At 44.1% G+C, this 26,808-nt stretch overlaps 1 protein-coding gene across 1 annotated transcript; it reads right to left on the bottom strand.

The window, feature by feature from the left end:
• Positions 1–1,813: 1,813 nt before the first annotated feature.
• On the bottom strand, positions 1,814–7,069 carry LOC145358999 (putative G-protein coupled receptor 139). The gene is made up of 2 exons (XM_080213357.1): positions 6,895–7,069; positions 1,814–2,724 (listed from the first exon to the last, which is right to left on the bottom strand). The coding sequence occupies exons 1-2, from the start codon at positions 7,067–7,069 to the stop codon at positions 1,814–1,816; spliced, it is 1,086 nt and encodes a 361-aa protein (XP_080069483.1).
• Between the last annotated feature and the right edge of the window lie 19,739 nt (positions 7,070–26,808).

Here is a 26,808-nt window from a genome sequence, read left to right as displayed (position 1 = left end):
CCCACAACGATTCCACTTTCTGCTCTTTGGTTCCTACATCACCCCTTACTACCACCCTGATGCTATCCTTAATCAGCAGAGCTACGCGCCCCCCTTTTCCCTCCCGCCTATCCTTCAACACTTGATACCCCTGAACATTCAGCTCCCAGTCCCTGTCACCTTGCAGCCACGTCTCTGTAATGGCCACCAGATCATAACCATTTGTGCTGATCTGCGCCACCAGCTCATCCACTTTATTCCGAATGCTTCGCGTATTCAGATAAAGCGCTTTCATCCCAGCCTTCAGCTGGACCCTATTTGCCAGAACGCCACCAACCATACTCCTTTTATTATTGGGACATCCTTGGCCTCTTCCCTTACCTGTACCCTCTCCTTTACTTTAGACCCCATAATGTCACCTACCCTCGCACCCTCCCCCCCCCCCCACCTCCCCCCACCCCCAATTAGTTTAAAGCCCTATCTACAGTCCTATCTACACGATTTGCCAGGACTCTGGTCCCAGCACGGTTCAGACCAACCCCATCCCACCTGAACAGGTCCCACCTACCCCAATACTGGTGCCAATGCCCCATAAATTCAAACCCATTCCTCCCACACCAATCCCTGAGCCACCCATTCACTTCCTTAATCTTATCAACCCTACGCCCGTCTGCACTAGATAACTGGTAGGTCAGACAGTGGAGAGCCAGTTGGATTTGCAGAAGGCCTTGAGAAGAGTGATATTTTCGAGCAGCATGGGACATGCAATTGCAGGGGTGTGGCTGGGTTGAGGCTGACTGTAACAGATGAGGCGTGACGGATCTGCATCTCTCTCTCTCTCTTTGTCAGATCTCTGCTGTTGCAATGGCACACACGCAGCCTCAGATGCGCAATAGCTCTCTCTACTGCTTGATCAAGATGGGTGGCAAATAAAGCCGCACCCACTGCCTCTAGGACGTCTAAACAGTCGAGCCCATTTTTTCATGCACCAAGCTATAAGATTGGGAGTAAAGACTTGCGCAAAAGACGGATCTGCAACTCTCCCATTTTGATACTGGGTCAACACTTTGATTTTTTTCTCATAAAATTCCACCCAAAGACACTTGGAGAGTGGACTAGCATTCCCACCAGGAAATGGGCTGTAAGGGAGTGGAGCCGAGGCTGCTGAGGGTGCCCATTGCATTATAATGAGGATTTATTGACAGCCTATCCCTAGAAATGAAGAGAAGGAATTGTAGAAGGGAAGAGAAGATTTGGGGGTGGACCCTGTGATTGTGAAGGTGCAAGTTGGATATAAAGTCAATGAATTTCCCCAATTCAGAGTGTGATCAGAAATTAACACCAATACAGTCATCAATGTAGCAGAAAAATGGTTTGAGGGAGGAGGACTGAGTGCATTTGGGATAATGAATGTTCCAACACAGACTGATGCAGTTCAGGCCCCAGCAAGAACCCACATCAACAAGTTTTATTTGGACGAAGTTAAAAGAGACGTTGTTCAATGTGAGAAAGAGTTCACATTGAAAGTGAAAGAGGTGGTAGTGGGTGTTGACTAGTTAGACATCTGTTCAAGAAAGGAATGGAGAACCCTCAGGCTGTCCTGTCATCATACAGTCCCTGTGAGGAGAAGACTCCAGCCCCATTCTGCCATTATCATGGGGAACATAACCTACCCACACTGCCTTGTCATTATGGGGAACAGGTTCCACACACACAACAGTGTCACCATGGTGAATGGTCCCCGTCAGCATACTCCTGTTGGCATAGCAACCAACATTTCATTCTTGATCGTAATGTGGAATAAAATAAGAAAATGACGGAAACTCACAATAATTCAGTTCTTCTTATTAGTGAATGAATTGAACAATTTAAGTGAGGGATATTTCAGTACATTTTTTAACTTCTCTCTGAACTTAGCCTGTGTCACTGCATAAATGCAAGTGTTTGTGCAACAACTCAGGAGCTGCAACATGAAGCCCATTTCCTGTACAAAACCATGTAGAAATATTGAACGATACCCCAATAACCACATCCGCCTACATATAGCATAGACCATTAACACTGCCCACAACAAAATGAAATTTGCTGAAATAACAAACAGTAAAATAATAGATTTCCTTCGACTCTCCATTTCTGGATCTCTGGATCTCTCCCCATTGTCGTGAGTCCGGAGTCTCTTGCGAGCTCTGCTACTCACTAAAATGTGTCTGACAGTGAAAATATTGAGCAGTAGAATCAGGACAAATGGAACTGCAGGGGTTAGAATGTGATGGAGGAACTCAATCATCACCCAGACCTGAGAGAAGAGAATAAAGATCGTCACATCACAAAACCAGGGGTCGTTCCTTAAAGAATACCGACCTGTCAGCATAAAATACCAGAAAATGTTCTTTAAGCAGCTCAGCACAGTTACTGTTCCTAGAACCACTCCTGCCATTCGCTCAGTGCAATACTTGGTTTTCAGCTTCTGGCAGCAAATGGCCACAAATCGATCAAAGGTGAATGTGACGGTGAACCAGACAGAGCAGTCTGTAGCAGCATAAAGCAGGACCGCATGGATATTACACACTTGGATTGACTCCAGGAAAACAAACTCTTCTTCATAAACAATTGGAATGTGCCTCAATATCAGGTCAAGGATAACAACCAGAAGATCCACCGCTGCCATGGACACCAGGTAGCGAGTTACACATCTGGAGAGACCGCACTGTCCCTGAGACAGGATCACAATCGTCACTGAGGTAACTGAAGGGAAATAAACAATGAATCAGACATTATAATGGAAGATGATTTATCAGTTTGACTGAGAACGTCTTGAGATTTTTAACTCTAACTGTGATGCTAAAACTTAAAAGTTGTGTGGGTTTGGTGGCTTGACCATGCTAAATGGGTGGCATGGCAACACACTGGTTGGCACTGCTGCCTCTCAGTGCCAATGACCCAGATTCAATTCCAGCCTTGGGTCACCGTCTGTGTAGTGTTTGCAATTTGATCCTGTTTGTGTGGGTTTTTTTCCAGACGCTCTGGCTTCCTTCCGCAGTCTAAAGATGTGCGGGTTAGGTTGATTGGCCATGATAAATTGTGTCAGGGAGATTAGCAAGGTAAATCCATGGGGTCATGGGGGTAGGGCCAGGCTGGGATTGTGCTTGGTACAGTCTCAATGGGCCGAATGGTCTCCTTCTGTACTGTAGGGATTCTATGAAATTGAACCTTAATGTCCCAAGGTTAGATGGGATAGACATGGGGAATGTGTGGGGTTACAGAGATAGGGTAGGGGAGAGGACCTGAGTAAATTACTCTGCCAGACAGTAGTGCAGACTCGATGGGCTGAAGTGCCTCTTCTGCACTGTAGGGATCCTATGAAACATTGTCACTGGATCAGTTTTGGAAAACACATTAAGAAGTCTCACAACATCAGGTTAAAGTCCAACAGGTTTATTTGATAGCAAACGTTTGCTACCAAATAAACCTGTTGGACTTTAACCTGGTGTTGTGAGATTTCTTACTGTGTTTACCCCAGTCCAATGGTGGTATTGCCACATGAGTTTTGGAAAATGGGGAGCACAACCAGGGGTAATAATCTCTCCATGTTGAAGTACATCCCTGCTCTTGTATTCTAGTCTTCATTGCATTTGACTTCCTAAAACTACCAGCTGAACCTGCACATTAACCTTAAGAGAGCCTTGAACAAGGATGCCCAATGCTTCTGATTTCCAAATCATTTCACCATTTTGAAAATAGTCTATGCTTCCATTCCTCCTTATAAAATGCATAACTTCACACTTTTCCACATTGTATTCCATCTGCCACTTCTTTGCCCACTCTCCTAGCCTGTCCAAGTCCTTCTGCAACCCCCCCTACTTTTTTAATACTACCTGTCCCTCCAAATATCTTTCTATCATCTGCAAACTCAGCAACTGCATCTTCAATTCCCTCTTCCAAATTGTTAACCTATTTGTGAGAAGTTGTGGTCCCAGCACTGACCCCTGAGGCACACCACTCGGCACCAGCTGCCATCTTGAAAAAATACCCCTTTATCCCCACTCTCTGCCTTCTGCCAGTCAGCCAATTCTCTATCGATGCCAGGATCTTATCCTGAACACCATGGGCTCTTAATTTATTTAACAGTCTCCTGTGTGGCACCTTGTCAAAAGTTTTCTGGAAACCTAAATAAATCACGTCCACTGGTCCTCCTTTATCCAACTTCCTCCTTAAAAAAGTCTAACAGATTTGTCAGATTTGACGAAGCCATGCTGACTCAATCCTATTTTATCATGCACTTCTAAGTACTCCATGATCTCATCTTTAATAATGGACACTAAAATCTTGCTAATGACCAAAGTCAGGCTAATCGGCCTATAATTCCCCATCTGCTGCCTTCTTCCCTTTTTACACAGCGGTGTTACATCAGTTACTTTCTAGTCTTTTGGGACCCTCCCTGCCTCCAGTGATTCCTTAAAGATAACTGCCAATGCCTCCACAATTTCCTCAGCTATCTCTTTCAGAACCCTGGGGTGTAGAGCATCCAGTCCAGGTGATTTATCCACATTCAGACTTTTTGGTTTGCCCAGAACTTTCTCCTTAGTGATGGCCACCACACTCCCCTATGCTTCCTGGAGCTCTAGCATCCACTGGTGTCTCCCACCATGAACACTGATGCAATGTACCTATTCAGTTCCTCTGCCATTTCCTTATTTCCTATTATTACTTCTCATGCCTCATCCTTCCAGTGGACCAATGTCTATTTTTGCTTCGTACATTTTATATATTGAAAAAAAACCTCTTCCTATCTTCTTTTATGTTACCAGCTAGCTCACACTCGTATCTCATCTTCTCCCCCCTCATTGCTTTTGTAGTTGTCCTCTGCTCACTTTTAAAGGCTTCCCAATAATCCTCACCATTTTGCATGTTTTTTCTTTTGCTTTTATGCTGTCCTTGACTCCCCTTATCAGCCATGGATGCCTCGTCCTCCCCTTAGCATGTTTCCTCCTCCTTGGGATGAATTTCTCTTGTGCCTCCTGAACAACCTCCCAAAACTCCTGCCATTGCTGTCCCACTGTCTTTTCCGCTAGGCTCCTTTTCCAATCAAAATCTGGCCAGCTCCTCCCTCGTGTCTTTGTAGCAACCTTTATTTAATTGTAATAATGTTACAACTGATTCCTGTTTCTCCCCTCTCAACCTGCAGGGTAAATTCTGCTCCCTAAGGGTTCCTTCACTTTAAGTTCCCTCATCAAATCTGCCTCATTACACATCACCAAATCCAGAACTGCCTAATCCCTATTAGTCTCTGTCATAAGCTTGCTCCAAAAAAATCATCTCTTAGACATTCCACAAATCCCTTTTCTTGGATCCACTACATATCTGATTTTCCCCAGTCCACGTGGATACTGCAGTCCCACATGATAATGTAATATTGCCTTTTTTATGTGCCTTTTTTATCTCCTGATTTGTTTTCTGCCCCATATCCTGACTACTGCTAGAGGGCCTGTACATAACTCCCATCAGGATCTTTTTACCTTTGTGATTCCTCAACTCAACTCAGAGAGATTCCATGTCTTCTGATCTGATATTTCTTCTTGCTATCCTTTTAACTCCATTCCTTCCTAACAATGCAACCCTGCTCCCTTTGCCCATCTGCCTGACACATATCCTTGGATATTTAGACCCCCTTGCAGCCACGAGTCTGTGATGCCACAACATCTTATCAGCCAATTTCAACGTCCACAACAAGCTCATTTATCTTGCTCCTTATACTGTGCGTATTTAGGTACAACACCATCAGTCCTGCATTGACCACCTCCCTTCTTATACTTGTCACCATTTTTGCTCTGCCTGTGGTTACATTCCTGCCACCTTCTAAACTCTCTGTTCTATTATGTGGTCTGGAGACCATATTAACCTCTCCTGAGCCCTGCTTGGAGAGATGTTTGTCTTCTCTGACCATCCCTGATGCAATGCTGTCAGGGTAATTTCTGTGGCTGGATCACTGTTGACCAGAAGGTCAGGGAGATGCTGACAAACTGTGATGCAAAAAGTCCTCAATGGAAGACCAGGCAAAAAAAAGAGCATCTGAGAAGGTGAAAGAAGCTGCAATGGCAAAGTGACCCTGGTCATCATCATTCACCATGTCACTGTAATCCTAACCATAGATCTGTCAATATCATGTAGACAATCACAACACCCCAATTTCGCCAGAAAGTCACATACTGGCTTCTTCCAGGAACAATTTGCCAAGTCCTGTAGAAATGGAGAATTGGCAACTGGGAACCTGGTCTTTAGCCAAGAATCAGTTTTGAAGATAGATCCTTCTCTGGAAATTGTCTGAATCTCTGTCCTGAATTCAAAAGACTGAAAATCTAGCATCACGCAAGCATCTTTGATCTCTGTGCTAACTACTTCTGAAGAATGGTGTATGTCTATGGGGTATTGGCCTTAAATTAGAACAACAGTGAGAGCTAACCATCAAGGATTATACTTGGCCATGTCTAAATCTTTTAACTGGTAAAAGCTATGCTAATTCTTTTTGGTATATTCTAACTGTGTTCTTAAATGACGTTTGTTTTGATTAAAGCTTCCTAGTGGGTCACTTGAATCATACCTGGAGCAAAACACCTTACTCTCACCCGAATACCAAATTCAAATGCAAATGCTATGGTCTACACTAAGTTCACAAAATGCCTTGGACTTTCTTATCAGGTCCCTAACAAATTGAAGACAATATCTTCTATCTTTTCAAAATGCAAGTGACAAAAACAGTAATGCAGCTAAGTGTAGAATATATAGGAGAGCATTTTACAGCCTCGTTCATCCTGAAATCGTAAAATCCTGTCTGAGGTCCTTGGATAATTCCATGATCTGCCCCCTTGTCTGATCTGACTTCAGCCATAGAATTAATAGTTTGAAATAGAGACTTACCAGGGACACCAAGAATAGCGAGAATGGGATAGTAACCCACTTGAATAACCTGAAGTGCGTATCTGATCTTCCATTCTATTCGTATCCGGTCTAGAGAAAGCATGTAGAGAGCTGAAGATAAACTCCGGTCCATTGCTGTAACATTCCAACCCTTTATTCTCAGACTCTGATCCATTGTTCTATGAAACCGATCTATTATTCTCAGGCACTAATCTCTCCTTCCCTTAGCACTGTTGATCCCTGGTTCGTGCTGGAGGTTATGCTCCTTCCATCACAATGGAATAACACACTGGGAGAGTGCTTGCTTAATAAAAAAAGGGGAAACTCTCCAGTGACACAATTAGGATCTATAGAGAATTACACTAATTACAGTCATGGAGCAAACAGGTTCAGTTAATCCCCCTCCTCATACCAAACTTTTTTCTATCATAATAAGTAAGGACATTTAGTTGGTTTAGTTGGAGGCAGCTGATGGAAAAAAATTTGAAACAGTGAAGGCAATGGCCATATTTCTAGCTTCCTTTAACAGTCTTGTGGGGGGGGAACATTCATCCTGTTGGTGATTGATCCACTTTCAACAATGCTAATCCCCTTAACACTTACTCCTTCCCTCTGCTCATCACATCCAATACTTCAAACTGTAGCTACAAGGTCAACATTGCCCCCCTCTTTTGTGGCAATAGATGCAAAGTACTTATTCAGAACCATATCCTCATCATTCACTTCCACGCATAGTTACCATTTTTGTCTTTTATGGGTTCTCTTTGTTCCTTTGTAATCCTTGTATTCTCATGCATTGAGAAACATCCCAGAGCTTACCTTGATTTTGTCTCTAAAATTCTCTCATGCTCTCACTTTTGTTTGCTTAGTTTCCATTTTGATTTAACCTCAGCACTTTTGACACTCATTTCTGTAGTATTCAGTTCTTGATGTCGAACATAAGCTTTCCTTTTCTGTCTTACCTGACCCTCTCAGCTCCTTGGCATCCAGGGTGGTGATGGGGGACCTGGAATTGGCTGTCCCACCCTTTTCCTTTGTGGGAGCATGTTTACTTTGAACCTCTTGAATCTACTCCTTTGAATGCCTCACAATACTCTGACACTAATTTACCTTCAAGTCACTGCATCCAGTCCACTTTTGCTAAGCCACTTAGCAAATTAGGCCTTACCCCCATTTAGGACTTTAACTTGTGTTCTAACCTTGTCCTTTTGGAGCATTACGTTTAAACTAACTGAGTTGTGATCACTATCACCGCAATGCTCATCCACTGCTACTCTTTCCAACCATCTAGCTTCATTTCCCAAAAACCAACTCGAGAACAATCCCCTCCTGTTGGACTTGCGACAAAAACATTCTCCACAGTGCACCTTAAGAATTCGGTTCTCTCCATTCTTTTCACACAAAAACTATTCTTGTTCATCTTGTGGTTGTTAAATTTCCTACTTTATCTTCCCCATTGTTTTGGCACCCCTCAGAGGTGTATTTAAACATAGAACATAGAAAAACTATAGCACAAACAGGCCCTTCTGCCCAGAAGTTGCACCGATCATATCCCTACCTACTAGACTTACCTATAACCCTCAATCCTATTAAATCCCATGTACTCACCCAGAAGTCTCTTAAAAGATTCTAACGAATTCGCCTCCACCACCACCAACGGCAGCCGATTCCACTCACCCACCACTCTCTGAGTGAAAAACTTACCCCTGACATCTCCTCTGTACCTACTCCCCAGCACTGTAAACCTGTGACCTCTCGTAGCGACCATTTCAGCTCTGGGAAATAGCCTCTGAGAATCCACCGGATCTATACCTCTCAACATCTTATAAACCTCTACTAGATCACCTCTCATCCTTCGTCTCTCCAGGGAGAAAAACCGTCAACCTATCCTCATAAGGCATGCCACCCAATCCATCCTTGTAAATCTCCTCTGTACCCCTTCAATAGTTTCCACATCTTTCTTGTAATAAGGCAACCAGAACTGCGCACAATACTCCAAATGGGGTCTGACTAGTGTCTTTAGATGTTTGCTCTTCTAATTCCTTCTGACTCTGAAGGTAACTGCCTCTTTCTTGTTACTTTACTTCATCTACGTGGCTTTACTTGATAACCCTCCCAACATATTATCCCTCCTCACAGCTGCTATTGCTTGTTTGATGAAAATTGCCAACCCTCTTCCTTTTATTACCCCCTTATCTGTCTCTTCTGTAAACCTTGCAACCAGGAAGGTTAAGTCGCTATTCCTGACCCCATTGTGTTTCTATTACACTGTTGATATCATAATGCCATATTTCTACCTCTGTCCTAAGCTTTCCTGCTTTATTTGCCATACTCGTTGCATTGAATTTATACGTCCACCATGCCATCCTGGATTCACGACCACATCCACAGAAATTCCTGCCTATTCCTCTATGAAATCTCCAGTCACTGTGGCTCTTCCAGTCACCTTTGTAGCTCACTGTACAGCTAAGGCCACATATAGTTAAAGGATCAGCCCCGTAATTAGAGACCAGTCAGTTTAACTTCAATGATGGGGAAGCTTCTAGGAGCAATTATTTGTAGTCACGTGGAAATATGTGAGTTGACTTGGAAGAGCTAGCAAGGATTTCTAAGGGGGAAATCATGTTTAACTAACTCGCTGGAGTTTTTTGAATAGGCATCAGAGAGGGTCAATGAGGGTAATGCTGTTGGCATGGACTTTCGTAAGTAACTCAATTCACCAAACTTTTGAGAAAAGTTATAGCTCATGAAACAGAAGAGATAAAAAGCAACTGAAAATACAAAGTAGGCTGAATAATAGGAAGCTGAGTGATGGTCAATAGATATTTTTTGGCCTGGTTGAAGGTTTGCAGTGGTGTTTCCCAGAGTTTGGTATTGGTACCCTTTGCTTTTCCTGATATATATTAATGATCTAGATCTTGATGTGCAGGGGGCAATTTTCAAATTCGTGGATGACACAAAATTTAGAAGTATTGTTAAACTGTGAGACCAATTCAAAATGGCTGACAGGTGAAGTGGCCAGATAGGTCCAATGCAGGGAAGGGGTGAAGTGATGTATTTTGGTCGGAAAACATGGAGAGACAATATCAAACTAGGGGTGAAATTCTCAAAGGGGGTCAGGGGCAGAGGGATCTGGGTGTAGATGTGCATAGATCACTGAAGGTTGGAGGACAGGTGAAGAGAGCCATTAATAAATTATATAGTACCCTGGGCTTTATTAACAGGGGCACAGAGTACATCTTAGATGGTCACCAGTCGAATTCTCTTCCCTGAAGGGTCTTTGAATAGCTTTAATACTGAGTTAGCCAGATTTTTGACTGTCAAGAGAATCAGTTGGCAGAAGGGGTAGACATAAGAACATAAGAAATAGGAGCAGGAGTAGGCCATCCAGCCCTTCGAGCCTGCCCCGCCATTCAATAAGATCATGGCAAGAGAGTAGAGGCCACAGTCAGATCAGTCATGATCTTATCATATGGCATAGCATATGATAAGATGCTATCTTATGCTATCTTATCAGTTGGAGGGGCCAAATGGCCTCCTCCTGCGTCTAAATTAGATACTTGTAAGTTCACATATAGATTGTAGACACCTGAGGTCGCAGCGCTGAACCCAGGTGTAAGCTCTTCTTTCCCGCCTCTGTGAAGACATTTGGAATGCTTTCCTATGTTAAAGGTGCTATATACCTTTCACAGCTCCAGGGTCCTGGGTTCGATTCCTGGCTCGGGTCACTGTGGAGTTTGCACATTCTCCCCATGTCTGCATGGGTTTCCTCTGGATGCTCCGGTTTCCTCCCACAGTCCAAAAATGTGCAGGTTAGGTTGATTGGCCATGCTAAGACATTGTCCCTTAGTGTTCAGGGATGCGTCGGTTAGAGGGATTAGTGGGTATAATATGTAGGGACATGGGGATAGGTCCTGGGTGGGATTGTGTTCGGTGCAGACTCGATGGGCCGAAGGGCCTCTTTCTGCACTGTAGGGTTCATCACTTTCCCCTCATCAATACCCTGCTTGACAAGAATATAATCTGCACAGTCACCCATCACAGATAACAGAATAGAACATATATGTTTCTCTGGTTGGCGATTAGCGATGCGCCTCAGGGATCAGTGTTGGGACTGCAATTGTTTATGTCAGTGGGCTGACGAATGGCAGATGGAGTTTAATTTCGATAAATGCGAGGTGATGCATTTTGGTCGATTGAACCAGGGCAGGACTTACTCAGTTAATAGTAGGGCGTTGGGGAGAGTTACAGAACAATGAGACCTAGGGGTATATGTTAAGGTGCAAGGGGCAAGGGTACAATTTTGCCTTTTAAAAAGCATTTGGACAGTTACGTGGGTACGATGGGTATAGAGGGATATGGGCCAAATGCGGGCAATTGGGACTAGCTTAGGGGTTTAAAAAAAAGGGCAGCATGGACAAGTTGGGCCGAAGGGCCTGTTTCCATGCTGTAAACCTCTATGGTTCTATGATTCTATAAATGCAAGTTGTTGCATTAATAACATGACATGAGTGACTGCTCTATCACTATCTGACCAGATGGGGGCAACATGAACTGGTTGAACTCTGATTGGAAATAAATCAGTTGGACTTAAACCTGGTGTTGTCAGACTTCTTACTGTGAATTCTGATCCTCATTCTTGTGTCAAAACATTAATTAACCCTTTCAGTGACAGTGTCACTGAGATACCATCTAACCTCAAATCCCTGCTCTGCAATTGCTCACACACCATACACCTATAAATATATTCAACATCAATGGTACAGACATATTAGGAGTTGATATCTCCTGTTTTTTTTATATTCTTTCATGAAATTTCAGTAGCACATTTGGTTAACCACCAATTTTTTTTGGCAAACCAAGTAAACCCCCTCAAATTAACGAGGGGATAAATTAAAAGGGGCACCCCCCCCAAAATGAAGGGACCCACCCCAAACAAAAGACAAAGTGGAAAGGAAACTGAAAACATCAAATTAAAATGTGATTAAAGTGGTCAATGATGCACCACAGTCCCTGTGATGCCCAGCAGGCACGGGAGGCATTAACAGTGTCCTCGGACACTGCATGCACCCTCCCCAGGGACACCCAGCATTTGTTAACCACCTTGGCTAACAGAATATTAATCATAAATGTAAAGCCATTGACGTACCATTATGGAGTGTCTCCCAGCTTCCTTCAATATTCTCCAATGTACCTCCTTCTGTCTGTCTCTTCCATCCACTTAGCATCACATTGCTTTCAATCTCTACCTAATTGATTATCCAGCTGAAGTAACTAATGAGTTGATTGGTTGCTTTCTAAAAGAGCTGTTGAGGAAGCAGATTAGGTTGTTATGTGGACAGGTGGCTCTCTGAACTGTGAGAGTCATAGAGGACACACGGGGAAGGGAATTGATAATAGACACAAGTCTCCATTGTTATTGGGGAGCTTTGCCCTGCTTGGGTCTGGGTGTCAGAGAGGGAATTTTCCAGCTCATTTCTCAGTCTGTGAAGCCAGTTGAAGGTGTTAGAGCAGTTTGTTCTTGGCCTACAACTGGAGTAGAGTTGATGACTCTACTCCAAATGACAATTTCCTTGTTCTGTACCTGAATATTTCTCTGTATTTGGGAATTCTACAAATCTCCCAATTCCCAGGAAAATCAGCTGACAATTGGAGTGAAAGTGATTGTTGTAGGAAAGTAAAACTGAGCTGCTGAATGGAGCAGTGAGTGTTGGAAGGGTTGTTAATCTTAGAGAAATGATCATTGTCACTGATTTGTCCCTTGTTGATTGTGGGCCAAATGTAAAATCTCTATCAGAAAGAGATAACACAATCTACAAAACCTGACCACTGTTTGGTGCCCAGTTAATGGTACGAGACCATAAGGAGTAGTTGAGGTGAATAGATTCAAATGAAACCCTCAAAGTTCCAGTACAGCTAGTAGCCATGGATATATTTTTCAGCTGGGAACCACAGTCCAGTTCTAAATGAGAGCCCAGTAGTAAGTGGCACCTGTTGAACTGGGCATTGTGGGCAGTGCCTACTGAACTAGTGATTTTTCCAGCTGCAGTGTTGATTCCAATTTGAGCTGATTCAAGATGAACTGGTTGAACTGATTTCAGCCAAGAATTGCATACATTACTGTTTAACGCTCAAATAAGAACCAGCTAAGTAATCAGTCCCTCTCTGGAACAAAGTGGTGTGTGTGTGAATGAACGTGTTTAAAGTTTATTTATTAGTATAACAAGTCAGCTTACCTTACATTAAAGTAACAATCCCCTAGTCGCCACACTCTGGCACCTGTTGGGGTACACTAAGGGAAAATTTAGCATAACCAATGCACCTAATCAGTACGTCTTCTGGGCTGTGGGAGGGAACCAAAGTGCCCAGAGGAAATCCACGCATAGGGAGAAAGTGCAACAGACAGTGACTCAAGCAGAGAATTGAACCTAGGCCCTTGGCGTTGAGGCTAACCACTGTGCCAACGTGTTGCCCATATGTGTGATTGTGAAGAAAGAACCTGTGGTTCTTTATCCAAACAAAACACTCAATTAAAGTTTGTATTTTCTCAGCAATGTTATTATTAAGCCTTGCAACTTTCTTGCCCATCCCTGTCCCCAGTCTACCACCTAGTGCTTGGAGGTGAAGCACGTAAAAAGAAAAGTTAATGAAGATAAATGTAGGTCCATTCCCATCCTAAATGGTAGCGTTTCCACTTGTTTTAGTTCTCCTTCAGAAGATGCGGTATATTTGGATTTCCAGAAAACTTTTGAAATCCCACAAGATTAGCATGCAAAATATTGGCAAAGATTGAGAATGGCTAGCAGACAGAAAAGTAGGGATATATTTGTTTTGGATGAGGAAACCAAACCATTTCCAAGTTTGCTGATGTGAAGCATGGTAGGAATGAGTGTTGAGGAGGATGTTAAGAGGCATCAAAATGATCTAGATCAGTTTGTGTGGACAGATGTAGTATAACATGGATCAACTAAGAGTACTTTCCCCATTTCTTTCATGAAACACCCTTGCCACCCTCACCACCCCACGATGTTGCTGTGCTGTAGATCTTCCCACAGGGAGCTGTTCCCAGTCTCTCTTGGCCAAATCCTGCCTTCTTCAAATAAAATCTGCCATCCACACCATCTCCTAACCCAAATCAAAACCGTTTTTTGCAGACCATCTTTTTCATTTTGAAGGATATGGAATTTAGGAATAGGCCATTCAGCCCCTCAAGCCTGCTCCACCATTCAATAAGATCATGGCTGACCTGTGGCCTAACTCCATGTACCTGTCCTAGGCCCATATCCCTTGATACCTCTGTTCAATTAAAAAAATTTTCTATCTCAGCGTAAACCTAACAACGGAACCAGTATCCACTACCGTTTGAGGAAGAGAGTTCCAAACTTCTTCCACTCTCTGTGTAGAAGTATTCACTAACATCTCTCCTGACTGGCTTGGCTTTAATTTTTAGATTATGGTCCCTGGTTCTAGAGTCTTCAACTAGTGGAAACAATTTATCCTTATTTACTCCTGTCCTTCCCTGTCAGATTTCCGCTCAACCTTCTGAGTTTGAGAGAATAAAGGCCTAATTCGTTTAATCTCTCCTCGTAACTTAATACTTGGTGGCCAAGCATCATTCTTGTGAACCTGTATTCAACTCCCTCCAGGGCCAAAATGTCCTTCCTAAGATATGGTGCCCATATCTACTCACGATACTCTAAATGGGGTCATAAGAACATAAGAATTAGGAGCAGGAGTAGGCCATCTAGCCCCTCAAGCCTGCCCCGCCATTCAATAAGATCATGGCTGATCTGATAGTGGTTTGGTTCCTCTTACCTGCCTGCTCCCTATAACCCTTAATTCTCTTATTGATCAGAAATCTATCTACCCGTGACTTAAACATATTCAACGAGGTAGCCTCCACTGCTTCAATGGGCAGAGAATTCCAGAGATTCACCACCCTCTGAGAAAAGAAATTCCTCCTCAATTCTGTTCTAAACTGACTCCCCCTTTATTTTGAGGCTGTGTCTTCCAGTTCTTGTTTCCTTTCTAAGTGGAAAGAATCTCTCTGCCTCTACCCTATCTAGCCCCTTCATTATCTTGTATGTCTCTATAAGATCTCCCCTCAGCCTTCTAAACTCCAACGAGTACAGACCCAGTCTATTCAATCTCTCCTCATAAGCTAACCCCCTCATCTCCGGTATCAACCTGATGAACCTTCTTTGCACTCCCTCCGAGGCCAATATATCCTTTTGCAAGTAAGGAGACCAAAATTGCACACAGTGCTCTAGTTGCGGCCTCACCAGTACCTTGTATAATTGCAGCAAGACCTCCCTGCTTTTATATTCCATCCCCCTCACAATAAAGGTCAACATTCCACTCACCTTCTTGATCACCTGCTGCACCTGCAGACTGGGTTTTTGTGATTCATGCACAAGGACCCCCAGGTCCCTCTGCACAGGAGCAGGTTGTAATTTTTGACCATTTAAGTAATAGTCCATTTTACTATTATTCCTTCCAAAGTGGATAACCTCGCACTTGCCAATGTTATACTCCATCTGCCAGATCCTCACCCACTCACTTTGCCTATCCAAATCTCCCTACAGACTTTCCGCATCCTCCACGCAATTCGCTTTCCCACTCATCTTTGTGTTATCCGCAAACTTTGTCACCCTATCTAACTCGGGTCTAACTAGGGTTTTGTACAACTGCAGCATAAAATCTGCATCCCTATACTTCAGAAATGAAGGCCAGCGTTCCATTGGCCATCTGAGCTATTTTCTGCATCAGTTTGTGACATTTTAAGAAGCTCTGCACCTGAACTCCCAAATCTCATTGGTCATCTTCTGAATTTAACTTTGTGCCTTGTACGAAATATCCTGGTCTATCTTTTCTTTGATCCAAAATAGATAACTTCACACTGGTTTATATTTAAATCCATTTACTGTAGCTCAGCCCATTCACCCAATCTACCGATATTCTGTCGCAGCTTGGTTGTCCTCAACACTATCTACAACGCTGCCCAATTTTGTCATCTGCAAATTGGGATGCTTTTACTTTTTATGTCATATGTAAAATGCTAATGAAATGGTAAATAATTTGAGGCCCCAAGACAGATCCCTGTGGGGCAGCAGTAAGAACACATCCTTCCAATTTGAATGATTACCTATTATTACAACTGTATCCTGTTGTTCAACCAATTCCCTATCCATGTCAACAACCTATCTTCAATTCCACGAGCTTCCACCTTAGCTAACAGTTTTGGAACTTGTTAAAAGCCTTCTGGAAGTCCATATAAATGATATTCATCAACTTTCCTCTGTCCGCCGTCTTTGTCACCTCTTGAAAAACGAACACTAAGGATATAAGATCAGTGATTGCAGTCTTCGACCTACCCCAGGCGTCAAGGACTGCCTATAATGCGCTCCACGGATCTCAACAAGCCAGTCTCCAAATTGAGATTGTGAAAGCATGGCAGCCAGCTCTAACCTTTGGCTAGGAATTTATCCACCAGCAACTCTCGGGAGACTGGACTCACCGATACTCCTTCTCCAGACCCATCTCCCCGAATCAACCAGAGTGTCTGACACACCATGCAGCAGGATTTCCAAGGGGTGAAAGTGAGTCTTCACTGAGGAAACTCTCCGCTTCATCCATTCTCTTTCAGATATCTCAGTTCACTGATGTGAGCATCAACGGCCTGTGTCAGGGAACTGAGACAGTCATCCACAACTTCACTCACGATGGCTGCTATCATCTCAATGTCTTCAGCATCGCAAAGCGCAGGCCCGCTCACCAGAGAAACCGTCACTGCGGACGGGGCCCCATCCCCGGTGTCTCCAACTGCGTCAATCAAATGAAGACTTTCCCTCTGAACTCAGCTCCCCAACACCAAATTTCAGCCAGGATGCTCCAGAAAGGTTGCACAGATGAAACACATCCGGAACATTAATAATGGGTCGTGCATCAGGATAAAAGAGGTTTTGCTACCAAACAAATGGAAACAAGAAGGATGGGGAGGGAATGCTCACCGCTGAGTGCAGGAAGCATTATGTTCAATGCTAAGTGGTTCCACCAGCTCCTGGCTGTCTGACGAGTGTGTTGATCCCAGGTACATTGCTGTCCCTGGGAAGCATGTCTGCTGCATGGTACAGCAGCTGGGGCACAATTGCAGGATTGTTTTGCCTTATATCCCATTGCCTTTAGTACTTCTCAAAGTTCTTACACCACAGGAAGAGGACATCTGACCCATCATGTTTGCACTGGTTCTCTAACCGAGCATCATGGCTTGGTGCCATTCTCCTTCCTTTTCCCCACACCCCTGCACATTGTATCCATTCAAGTAATCATCAAACACCAAGTTCAATGCCTCAATTGAATCTGCCTCCACTGCACTTTCAGGCAGAACATTCCAGACCGGAAACATCACATTTGATTCCTTTTGCAAATCGCTTTAAATCTGTGCCCACTCATTCTCGTCCCCTTTGTGAGCAGGAACAGTTTCTTCTGATCTACTCTGTCCAGCTTCATCATAATTTTGTACATCTATCAAATCTTAGTCCCAATCTCTCCAATCTATCATCATCACTGAAGGTTCTCACCACTCAAACCATCCTTGTAAACTTCTTCTGCACCCAATGTGTTCAAATCATTCCTATAGGTGACACCATGAACTGTGAACAATATTCCAGCTGAAGTCTAACTAGTGTCATGTGTAATTACCTTGCTGTTGTATTCTATGCTGGGAGACAAAGGTAACTATGTCTACTAGAGGCACGTAGGCAGCTCCACAACTGGGAACACTATGAACAATTAGAAAGGTTTATCTATCCAGAAACCAGGCAAATCAAAGTGAACATCCTAAACCAACACACTAAACAACCACCATCCATCAATAAAAATCAAAATGACAATACATAAGGACCAAATAGACTTCCTGTACACGACAATGTTTAAATCACCACATGATAATACAAATACCTGCAAACTGGCCACTAAAGACACTCACGCACTCCTACATATGCACAGCCATCACTTATGACATATATTTAGGGGCTTAGTTAAATTACAACAAAAACTAATAACACAACAAAGCAAACACAACTGGAAGGAATAAGGGAACATAACACAACTGGGAAACACAAGTCACATGTCAAGATAGAACCACATTATCAGGTCACAAACTGTTAGGCCCCCTGAACACAAACACTGGCTAAGGCCAGACAACCCACAATGAAAAAAACAGCCAAACAGACCCAAAGCTGAATCAAACAACCCCAAAACAACACCAGAATTTCCCAAACAATTGTCAATCAGTGAGCTGACAGAGCAAGTGAAGGAGGATACAAGGGAGCCACAACAAGGAGGAGAAGGTATGGAACAAGGAGTGGCACAGAAGATGAACTGTGAGGACACAAGGCAGAGAACAAGGAACAACTATGATGGACAGCAGGAAAGCCAGCATTGTGTGAAGACAGACATGTAAGTCAGAGATGTGAAATCAGTTATCGATGGGTAACACAATAAAACAATGTTAACACTGCTGCCTCACAGGGCCAGGTCCCAGGCTGGACTCTCGGCTTGAGTCGTTATCTGTGTGGAGTTTGCACATAATCCCTGTGTCTGCGTGGGTTTCCTCCAGGAGCTCTGGTTTCCTCCCACACACCAAACATGTGCTGGTTAGGCGAATTGGCCATACTAAATTTCCCCCTTGGTGTACCCTTCCACACTAACTTCATTACGGTGTTAATGTAAACCTACTTGGGACACAAATTAATAAATAAATTGTCAATGAAGTAATTATTGTGCGGCCAACAAAAGGCCTGGCCTCATGCCAAACGCACAAACCATCCGGATCAATGAGGATGTCCCCACACTAACTTGTCCTGCCAACTAGTGCCCACATACCAATCCGATACAGGCTACTCGAATCCCCCAACATCATCCTGCCCACCACAACATAAAACATTTGTGGAGGCGGATTGGATACAGTCTTTTCAGAGACTTCTGGATGAGTAAATGGGACTTAGTAGGATTGAGGGTTATAGGTAAGCCTAGTAGGTAGAGATGTTCAGCACAACTTGTGGGCTGAAGGGCCTGTTTGTGCTGTAGTTTTTCTATGTTCTATGTTCTAAAATACCCACATAAAAAATAAAAAGTCATCCCATTCCAGCTCCAGGACACCACCCACTCTAACAGACCCACATGGGAGGCAAAAGTGCTGAGACATGGGAAGACAACACACCCAACTTCCCTATCAGGAAGTACCCAGGACATTCCTCTCCACCACCTGATCTCTCGCCAGTATCCCACCTACAACCTTCCCAGCTCCTGAAAAAAAAGTCTGACTTAGCAAAAGACACAAAACCACTCCAATCAGGAAACCCCCAAAACAACTCTTCAATACACACACACCATCTTGACATCCACCCCAAGCCATGGAAACACAAACCCCTGCCCCTAACATGCACCACCTCAACAACACCTCCCCCCAGCCACTTAAAATACAACAGAACTGTTTTCCACTTTCTCCCCACTCTCACCACTTACTTCTGCCACAATCACCACCCCACACAAGAAAAAATGAACAGGAGTAGGAGTAATATATGAAGAAAAAGACCCAGGAGATAAGAGGACAACAAGATAAGGGAAAGGTATCGCAGGGAAATAAGGGTTGGACGTGAGCCAAAAGAGTCAGAGCATGAAGAAAAGAGGACAAGTCCTCTCTCTGTCTGACCTCAAAAACATCGCCTTTGCATAAGATCATAGAACCCTACAGTGTAGAAAGAGGCCCTTCGGCCCATCGAGTCTGCACCGAACATAATCCCACCCAGGCCCTACTCCCCATATCTCTACATATTATACCCGCTAATCCCTCTAACCTACACTTCCCAGGACACTAAGGGACAATTTTAGCACAGCCAATCAACCTAACCCGCATATCTTTGGACTGTGGGAGGAAACCGGAGCGCCCGGAGGAAACCCATGCAGACACAAGGAGAATGTGCAAACTCCACACAGACAGTGACCCGAGCCAGGAGTTGAACCCAGGACCCTGGAGCTGTGAAGCGGCAGTGCTAACCACTGTGCTACCGTGCTGCCCTCATATACAATGAATACAAACTGAATATTTCATAATGAGTTATAGAAAATGTTTAATCCATACATAAATAGAACTATCAACTTCAAATGGTAAAATCAACAGATATATTTATTCTTTGATTGGATGCAGAGGGAGCGCACGCTCTCGCAGTCAATGTTGAACAATTAGCACGCATCTCCATTCACTTGCCTTTGCTTTACGTGTGAATCACTTCAGTCACGCAGATAGGAAAAAACTATGTGGATGGAAACCTGTGTAATGTGGCTACCCTGGTGTGGGAAATGGTCAACAAAATGTCTTGGCCACATAATAGGCCATATGTGGCCCCCAAGCTGCAAGTAGTCCGCCTTTGTCCTAGAAATCTGCCTCCTTGTCCAGTCCAATGCTTGTTGCAGTGTGGAGCTCCTCAAGCTACATAACCATCTGTTTCCCTCAAACAGAGAAGGCTCCTGATGGATGGTGGCTACTTACCTTGCCCTCATGCAACTTTAAGGTGCTAAATGTCTTTCAGATTTTGTTTCTTAATTCCCATCCTAAGGAGCCTTGCAAGCTATCCATGACAAAGGATGTGATCATCACCAATCTTTTCAGGAGAAATGAGGGGCAAGCAATACATTTGGGCCTTACCCGTAAAAGGATTGAAAAAGTAGTAATAGTTTTCAGTTATTGAGTCTTGCCAAAAGTGGTAGGACCTTCAAACATTTCTAATACCTTCTGAACCCAAGCTACAAATTCCAGTCCTATTGCACCCAGCCATTCATTCTTCACGGATTGGAGTCTGACTGGATAACTACTCCAACCAACCCTATCAAAATAACTGTGTAAATAACAATGTACATGGCCACAAATCTGGAGAAATTGAAACGTGTAGAATTCTTATGATGTACATGTAAATAAGAAGACTTTACTCATTACAGACTTCAGAAGCACACTTAAACCCCACCCTAAAAAACAACCCACCTAGACCTCGAACACGAGACAAAACACATCTGTTTGTTCAGTGACTGTAATTCAGGTCTCCATGGAATCTAATTGGGTCACTGGAGGGTTTCCCTTCTCTTTTAATAAGGGACAGATCTTCGTGTTTTTCCATCATCAGCAGGAAACCCAGCTCCTGAGACGGAATGCATTGGAGCCTGGGAACAATGAGTTGGAATGTTGCGCCAATGGATCGGGGTTTATCTTCAGCTCTCTACATGCTTTCTCTGGATCGGATACGATTAGAATGGAGGATCAGATACTCACTTCAGGTTATTCAAGCAGGTTACTATCCCATCCTCGCTCTTATTGGGGTCCCTGGTAAGTCTCTCTCTGTCCATCTATTCTATATGTTCCACATTTAACCCCTTTCTGTTTTTACTCTTTATCCTTGTCACACACTCAGTCTTATTGTGCCTGTTGTTCTCCAGATTATCTGCTGTCATTCTTATTCACTCTGCTGGTCTCGCTCTGCTCTTACTCTTGGAGTTTTCCCCTCCCTACCCCAGATTATCTTTACTGAAGCAGGATCGAAGCAATCAACTCGCAATGAATTTTTTTATCCATTTTCGTGGAACGTAGAACAGAGGACAGCGCAGCACAGTAGAGGCCCTTTGGTCCTCGGTGTTGTGCCAAGCTGTGTCTGAACCCAAGATCAAGCTATCCCACTCCCTATCATTCTGGTGTGCTCCATGTGCCTATCCAATAACCCTGGGTACACGTTATTGTACCCAGAGAGAAAACAGGGAATTATAGACCAGCAAGCCTCACATCGGTGGTGGGGAAAATTCTCAAATCCATTATCAAGGACTTTATAGCAGAGCATTTAGAAAGCAGTGGCAGGATCAGACAGAGACAGCATAGATTTATGAAGGGGAAATCATACTTGACAGATCTATTGGAATTCTTTGAAGATGTAACTAGTTGAGTCGACAAGGGGGAATCAGCCAATATGGTATATTTGGACTTTCAGAAAGCATTTGACAAAGTCCCGCATAAGAGATTATCGGGCAAGATTAAAGTGCGTGGGATTGGGACAAGTGTATTGAGATGGATAGAAAAGTGGTTGGCAGAGAGTAAACAAAGAGTCACATTAGTGGGTCCTTTTCAAATTGGTTGGCTGTAACTAGTGGGGTGCCACAGGGATCAGGGTACAATAAGTTCCCAGTCATACTTGTAAGTTTTCTCCCAGCCTGATGGAAAATAGAACATAGAACATTCCAGCGCAGTACAGGCCCTTCGGCCCTCGATGTTGCGCCAACCAGAGGAACCAATCTAATGACCCTCTAACCTCAACTATTCCAATGTCAGCCATACGCCTATCTACTGACCATTTGAATGCCCTTAAAGTTGGCGAGTCCACAACTGCTGCAGGCAGGGCATTCCTCACCCTTACTACCCTCTGAGTAAAGAACCTACCTCTGACATCAGTCCTACAATTACCACCCCTTAATTTAAAGCTATGTCCCCTCATGTTAGCCATCACCATCCGAATAAAAGGCTCTCACTATCCACCCTACCTAACCCTCTGATCATCTTGTATGCCTCAATTAGGTCACCTCTTAACCTCCTTCTTTCTAACAAAAATAACCTCAAGTCCCTCAGCCTTTCCTTTGTAAGACCTTCCCACCATACCAGGCAACATCCTGGTAAACCTCCTCTGCCCCCTTTCCAATGCCTCCACATCTTTCTTATAATGTGGCGACCAGGACTGTACACAATACTCCAAGTGCAGCCGCACCAGAGTTTTGTACAGTTGCAAAATTTCATGGTTTGTTTTCCTCCTTTGCAGTTAACATAGTGACGATTGTGATCCTGTCTTGGGGAAAGAGTGGCCTCTCCAGATGTGTCACTTGCTACCTGGTGGCCATGGCAGCAGCGGATCTACTGGTGGTTATCCTTGACCTGATCTGGAGACACATTCCAATAGTTTATAATGAACAGTTTCATTTTCTAGAATCCATCTCAGTGTGTAATATCCATGCGGTCCTGCTTTATGCCGCTACAGACTGCTCTGTCTGGTTCACCGTCACATTCACCTTTGATCGATTTGTGGCCATTTGCTGCCAGAAGCTAAAAACCAAGTACTGCACTGAGCGAATGGCAGGAGTTATTCTGGGAACAGTAACTGTGCTGAGCTGCCTAAAGAACATTTTCTGGTATTTTATGCTGACAGGCCGGTATTCACTGAGGAATGACCCCTGGTTTTGTGACGTAACGATCATTGTTCTTTTTTCTCGGGTCTGGGTGATGATTGAGTTCATCCATCACGTTCTAACCCCTGCAGTTCCATTTGTCCTGATTCTGCTGCTCAATATTTTCACCGTCAGACACATTTTAGTGAGTAGCAGAGCTCGCAAGAGACTCCGGGCTCACGGCAATGGGGAAAGATCCAGGGACCCAGAAATGGAGAGTCGAAGGAAATCTATCATATTGCTGTTTGTTATTTCAGCAAATTTCATCCTGTTCTGGGCAATGTTAATGGTGTATTCCTTATGTAGGCGTTTGTGGTTATTGGGATATCGATCGATATTTATAAATGCTTATGTACAGGAAATGGGCTTCATGCTGCAGCTCTTGAGTTGCTGCACAAACACTTGTATCTATGCCGTGACACAAGCTAAGTTCAGACAGCAGTTAACGAATGTGCTTAAATATCCCTTTACTGCAGTTTTAAGCTTGTTCAATGATGAGAAAAAATAGTTTACAGCATTTTCATGTTTCCAGTGTGGGGAGTGTTCAGCTGTTACTATGGTGATGGGAAATAATTAGTCCCCATGGTATTGGCACTGAATTCAAAGCCTCTACCCCATGGTAACAGGGTGAGTGGAAATGATTTCCAATTTCATGGTACTAACCGTTTCGTCTTCGCTACAGATTTCCAAATCGCTTTACACATCCATCCCTTTCCAGGACAGCCTGAGGGCTTTCCATCCCTTCCTTGAACAGGTGTCTAACCAGTCTACACCCACTACCACCTCTTCCAGCTGGCTGAACTCTCTCATATTGAATAATTTCTCTTTTAACTCATCTCACTTCCTCTAAATAAAACTTGTTGATAAGGATTCTTGCTGGGCCCAAGTTACATCAGTTTTTGTGTGGGGCATGTGGAACATCTATTATTCTAATCCCATTCAATCCTCCTCCCTCATACTCTTTTCCTGCGGCAATTATGACTGTATTGGTGACACTTTCCGACTGCGCCATGAATTGGGGAAATTCATCAACTGTACTTCCAATTTCCACCTTCACGTTCACATGGCCCACCTCCAAATCTTCCCTTTCCTTCTACAATTCCCTCTCTCCATTTTTGGGGACACACTGCCAATGGATCCTCATTATAATGCGATAGACAACCTCAGCTACCTCAACGGCACTGCTTATGCCCCACTTCCTGGATACTAGACCATTCTTCAAGTTTTTTCCATTTTTTGCCTTGTTACATGACCTTCCATTCTAGTGCATCCAATATTTCTTGGTTTTCTCAGTTAAGGACTCTCCCCATCCCATCGTCAGGGCCCCCCAAATGTGTCTGACACATTTCCTACACCTATAGCCTCAACCCTTCCTCTGCCTCCCAATGGGTCAATAGGACACCCCCCTTTGTCCTGCCCTTCCACCCCACCAGCCTCAGTATTCAATCGATCACCTCCCACAATTTCTGCCATATCTGATTGTGATGCCGCCATTTTTTCCCACACTCCTTTTGGTGTTTAGACAGTTCCCCGGTCCTCTCCTCCGTCACCGCCAGCACCCTATTTCCTCCCTGCGTCACCTTTCAAATAGCCACAGGAGCTGATACACCTGTCATTAATTGAATAGACTGGGTCTGTACTTGTTGGAGTTTAGAAGGATGAGGGGGGATCTTATAGAGACGTATAAGATAATGAAGGGGATGGATAGGGTAGAGGTAGAGAGATTCTTCCCGCTTAGAAAGGACAGCAGGACTAGAGGGCACAGCCTCAAGATAAGGGGGAGGGGGAACTAGTTTAGATTGGAGTTGGGGAGGAACTTCTTCACTCAAAGGGTGGTGAGTCTCTGGAATTCTCTGCCCATTGAAGTGGTGGAGGCTGCCTCGCTGAATATATTTAAGTCACAGGCAGATAGGTGTCTGATAGACAGGGGAATTAAGGGTTATGGGGAGCAAGCGGGAAAGTGGAACTGATCCACTTCAGATCAGCCATGATCTTATTGAATGGTGGGGCAGGCTCGAAGGGCTAGATGGCCGACTCCTGCTCCTATTTCTTATGTTCTTAATACACTCACCTCTCCGCAATGTCTCAGATCCCACCGCACTCCTTCCAGGTGAAGCAGACATTTAAATAACATTTAATTCCATAAACCTCATTTGCTGTAACCTCCTTTACATTGGGGGAAACAAAATGTCGACTGGGTTGCTGCTTTGTTCACCTTTTTCTGTCCACAGCCATGACCCCAAGGTTCTAAAGGCCGTCAGGAGAATTCTCCATACAAAGAACAAAGCACAATACAGCACGGGAAACAGGCCCTTCGGCCCAACGAGCCCACGCCGCCATCTTAACAATGTGTTTTTCCTCCTCCACCCTTGACCCATGTCTATGTTTATGGTACCCCCATTGGAAACCAGATTCAGGGGAGAATAGTTTAGGGATAATTTGTTACACCAATCAGCCTAAAAGCACATCTTTGAGGTGTGGGAGGAAACCGGAGCACCGGAGAAAACCCATGCAACCACAGGGGGAATGCGCAAACTCCCACAGATACTGGCCCAAATCCATGTATCTGCACAGCTAGCAGTGATAGTCACTGAGCTGTTGTGGTGCCCATCTGCTGGTCCAGTTTTAAGCACACACATTGACACGAAGTACTAGGCTACTCTCGAAACATCCAAGAGCAGCCCACGCACGACCCACCGTGTGCATGCCCCTCGTTTGATAACAAGGTGGACCGACACACCTGCAGAGTAAAAGAGACAAAACATCAACACATGGTAGCATTAGATTTCCAGGAACGTCCCGAGGCTCTGACTCTTATTTAAAACTGTCTCCTATAACCCTCCATCCTTGTTTCGCTCATGTGTCTATCTAAGTACACCTTAAACAAGTCCAGCGTGCCTGCCTCCACCACCTTACTTGGCAGTGCATTCCATACCCCCATGACCCTCTGTGTGAAAAACCTCCCTCTAGCATCCAAATTATACCTCTCCCCCATCATCCTTCCAACCAGAAGGTTCCTGTAAAGCTCAACGCAAGATCAAGGAACGAGACCACATCTTTCCATTCAGCACTTTACAGCCTTCTGGATGAGTTGAGCAATCGTGATGCAGAGATGCCGGTGTTGGACTGGGGTAAACACAGTAAGAAGTCTCACAACATCAGGTTAGACAGTCTCACAACATCAGGTTAAACTATTGGACTTTAACCAGGTGTTGTAAGACTTCTTACTGAGTTGAAGCAATGTCAAATCGTAACATCTGCCACCTGCCCCTCCCACACCCATGTCTTCACACACACACACACACCCACACACACAACTCTACTGCTGATGTGTCTTCAAGCTTCCTACCTGTGTATCTGCTCCTATGTGCCTAGTCTAAATAAATGGACCCACAGCACAATCCGTTCTGAGTGATTGGTGCTTATATATTGTTATAAAAACACAATGCAGTGGCTGGAGGGAAGAATGTTTGCTCAAGCAAGCAAGAGTTAGGACAACATGGTGGCACGGTGGTTAGCACTGCTACCTCTCAGTGTCTGGGACCTTGGTTCAATTCCTGGCTTGGGTCATTGTCTGTGCAGAGTCTGCACATTTTCCCCATGTCTCCATGGGTTTCCTCTGGGTTCTCCAGTTTCCTCCCACAGTCCAAAAGACATGCC

This window comes from Carcharhinus amblyrhynchos, chromosome 27, assembly GCF_965287045.1.
Source record: "Carcharhinus amblyrhynchos chromosome 27, sCarAmb.v2.hapA, whole genome shotgun sequence".
NCBI classification, from domain to species: domain Eukaryota; kingdom Metazoa; phylum Chordata; class Chondrichthyes; order Carcharhiniformes; family Carcharhinidae; genus Carcharhinus; species Carcharhinus amblyrhynchos.
Note: the sequence above shows the minus strand (reverse complement) of the source record. Positions and strands in the feature narration are given on the sequence as shown.

Excerpts from the sequence above, each read along its gene's own strand:
- LOC145358999 (XM_080213357.1), bottom strand. The coding sequence starts at position 7,069 with ATGGATCAGAGTCTGAGAATAAAGGGTTGGAATGTTACAGCAATGGAC. Across the intron at positions 2,725-6,894 it reads CGCTATTCTTGGTGTCCCTG|TTACCTCAGTGACGATTGTG; the intron begins GTAAGTCTCTAT and ends ATTTCCCTTCAG.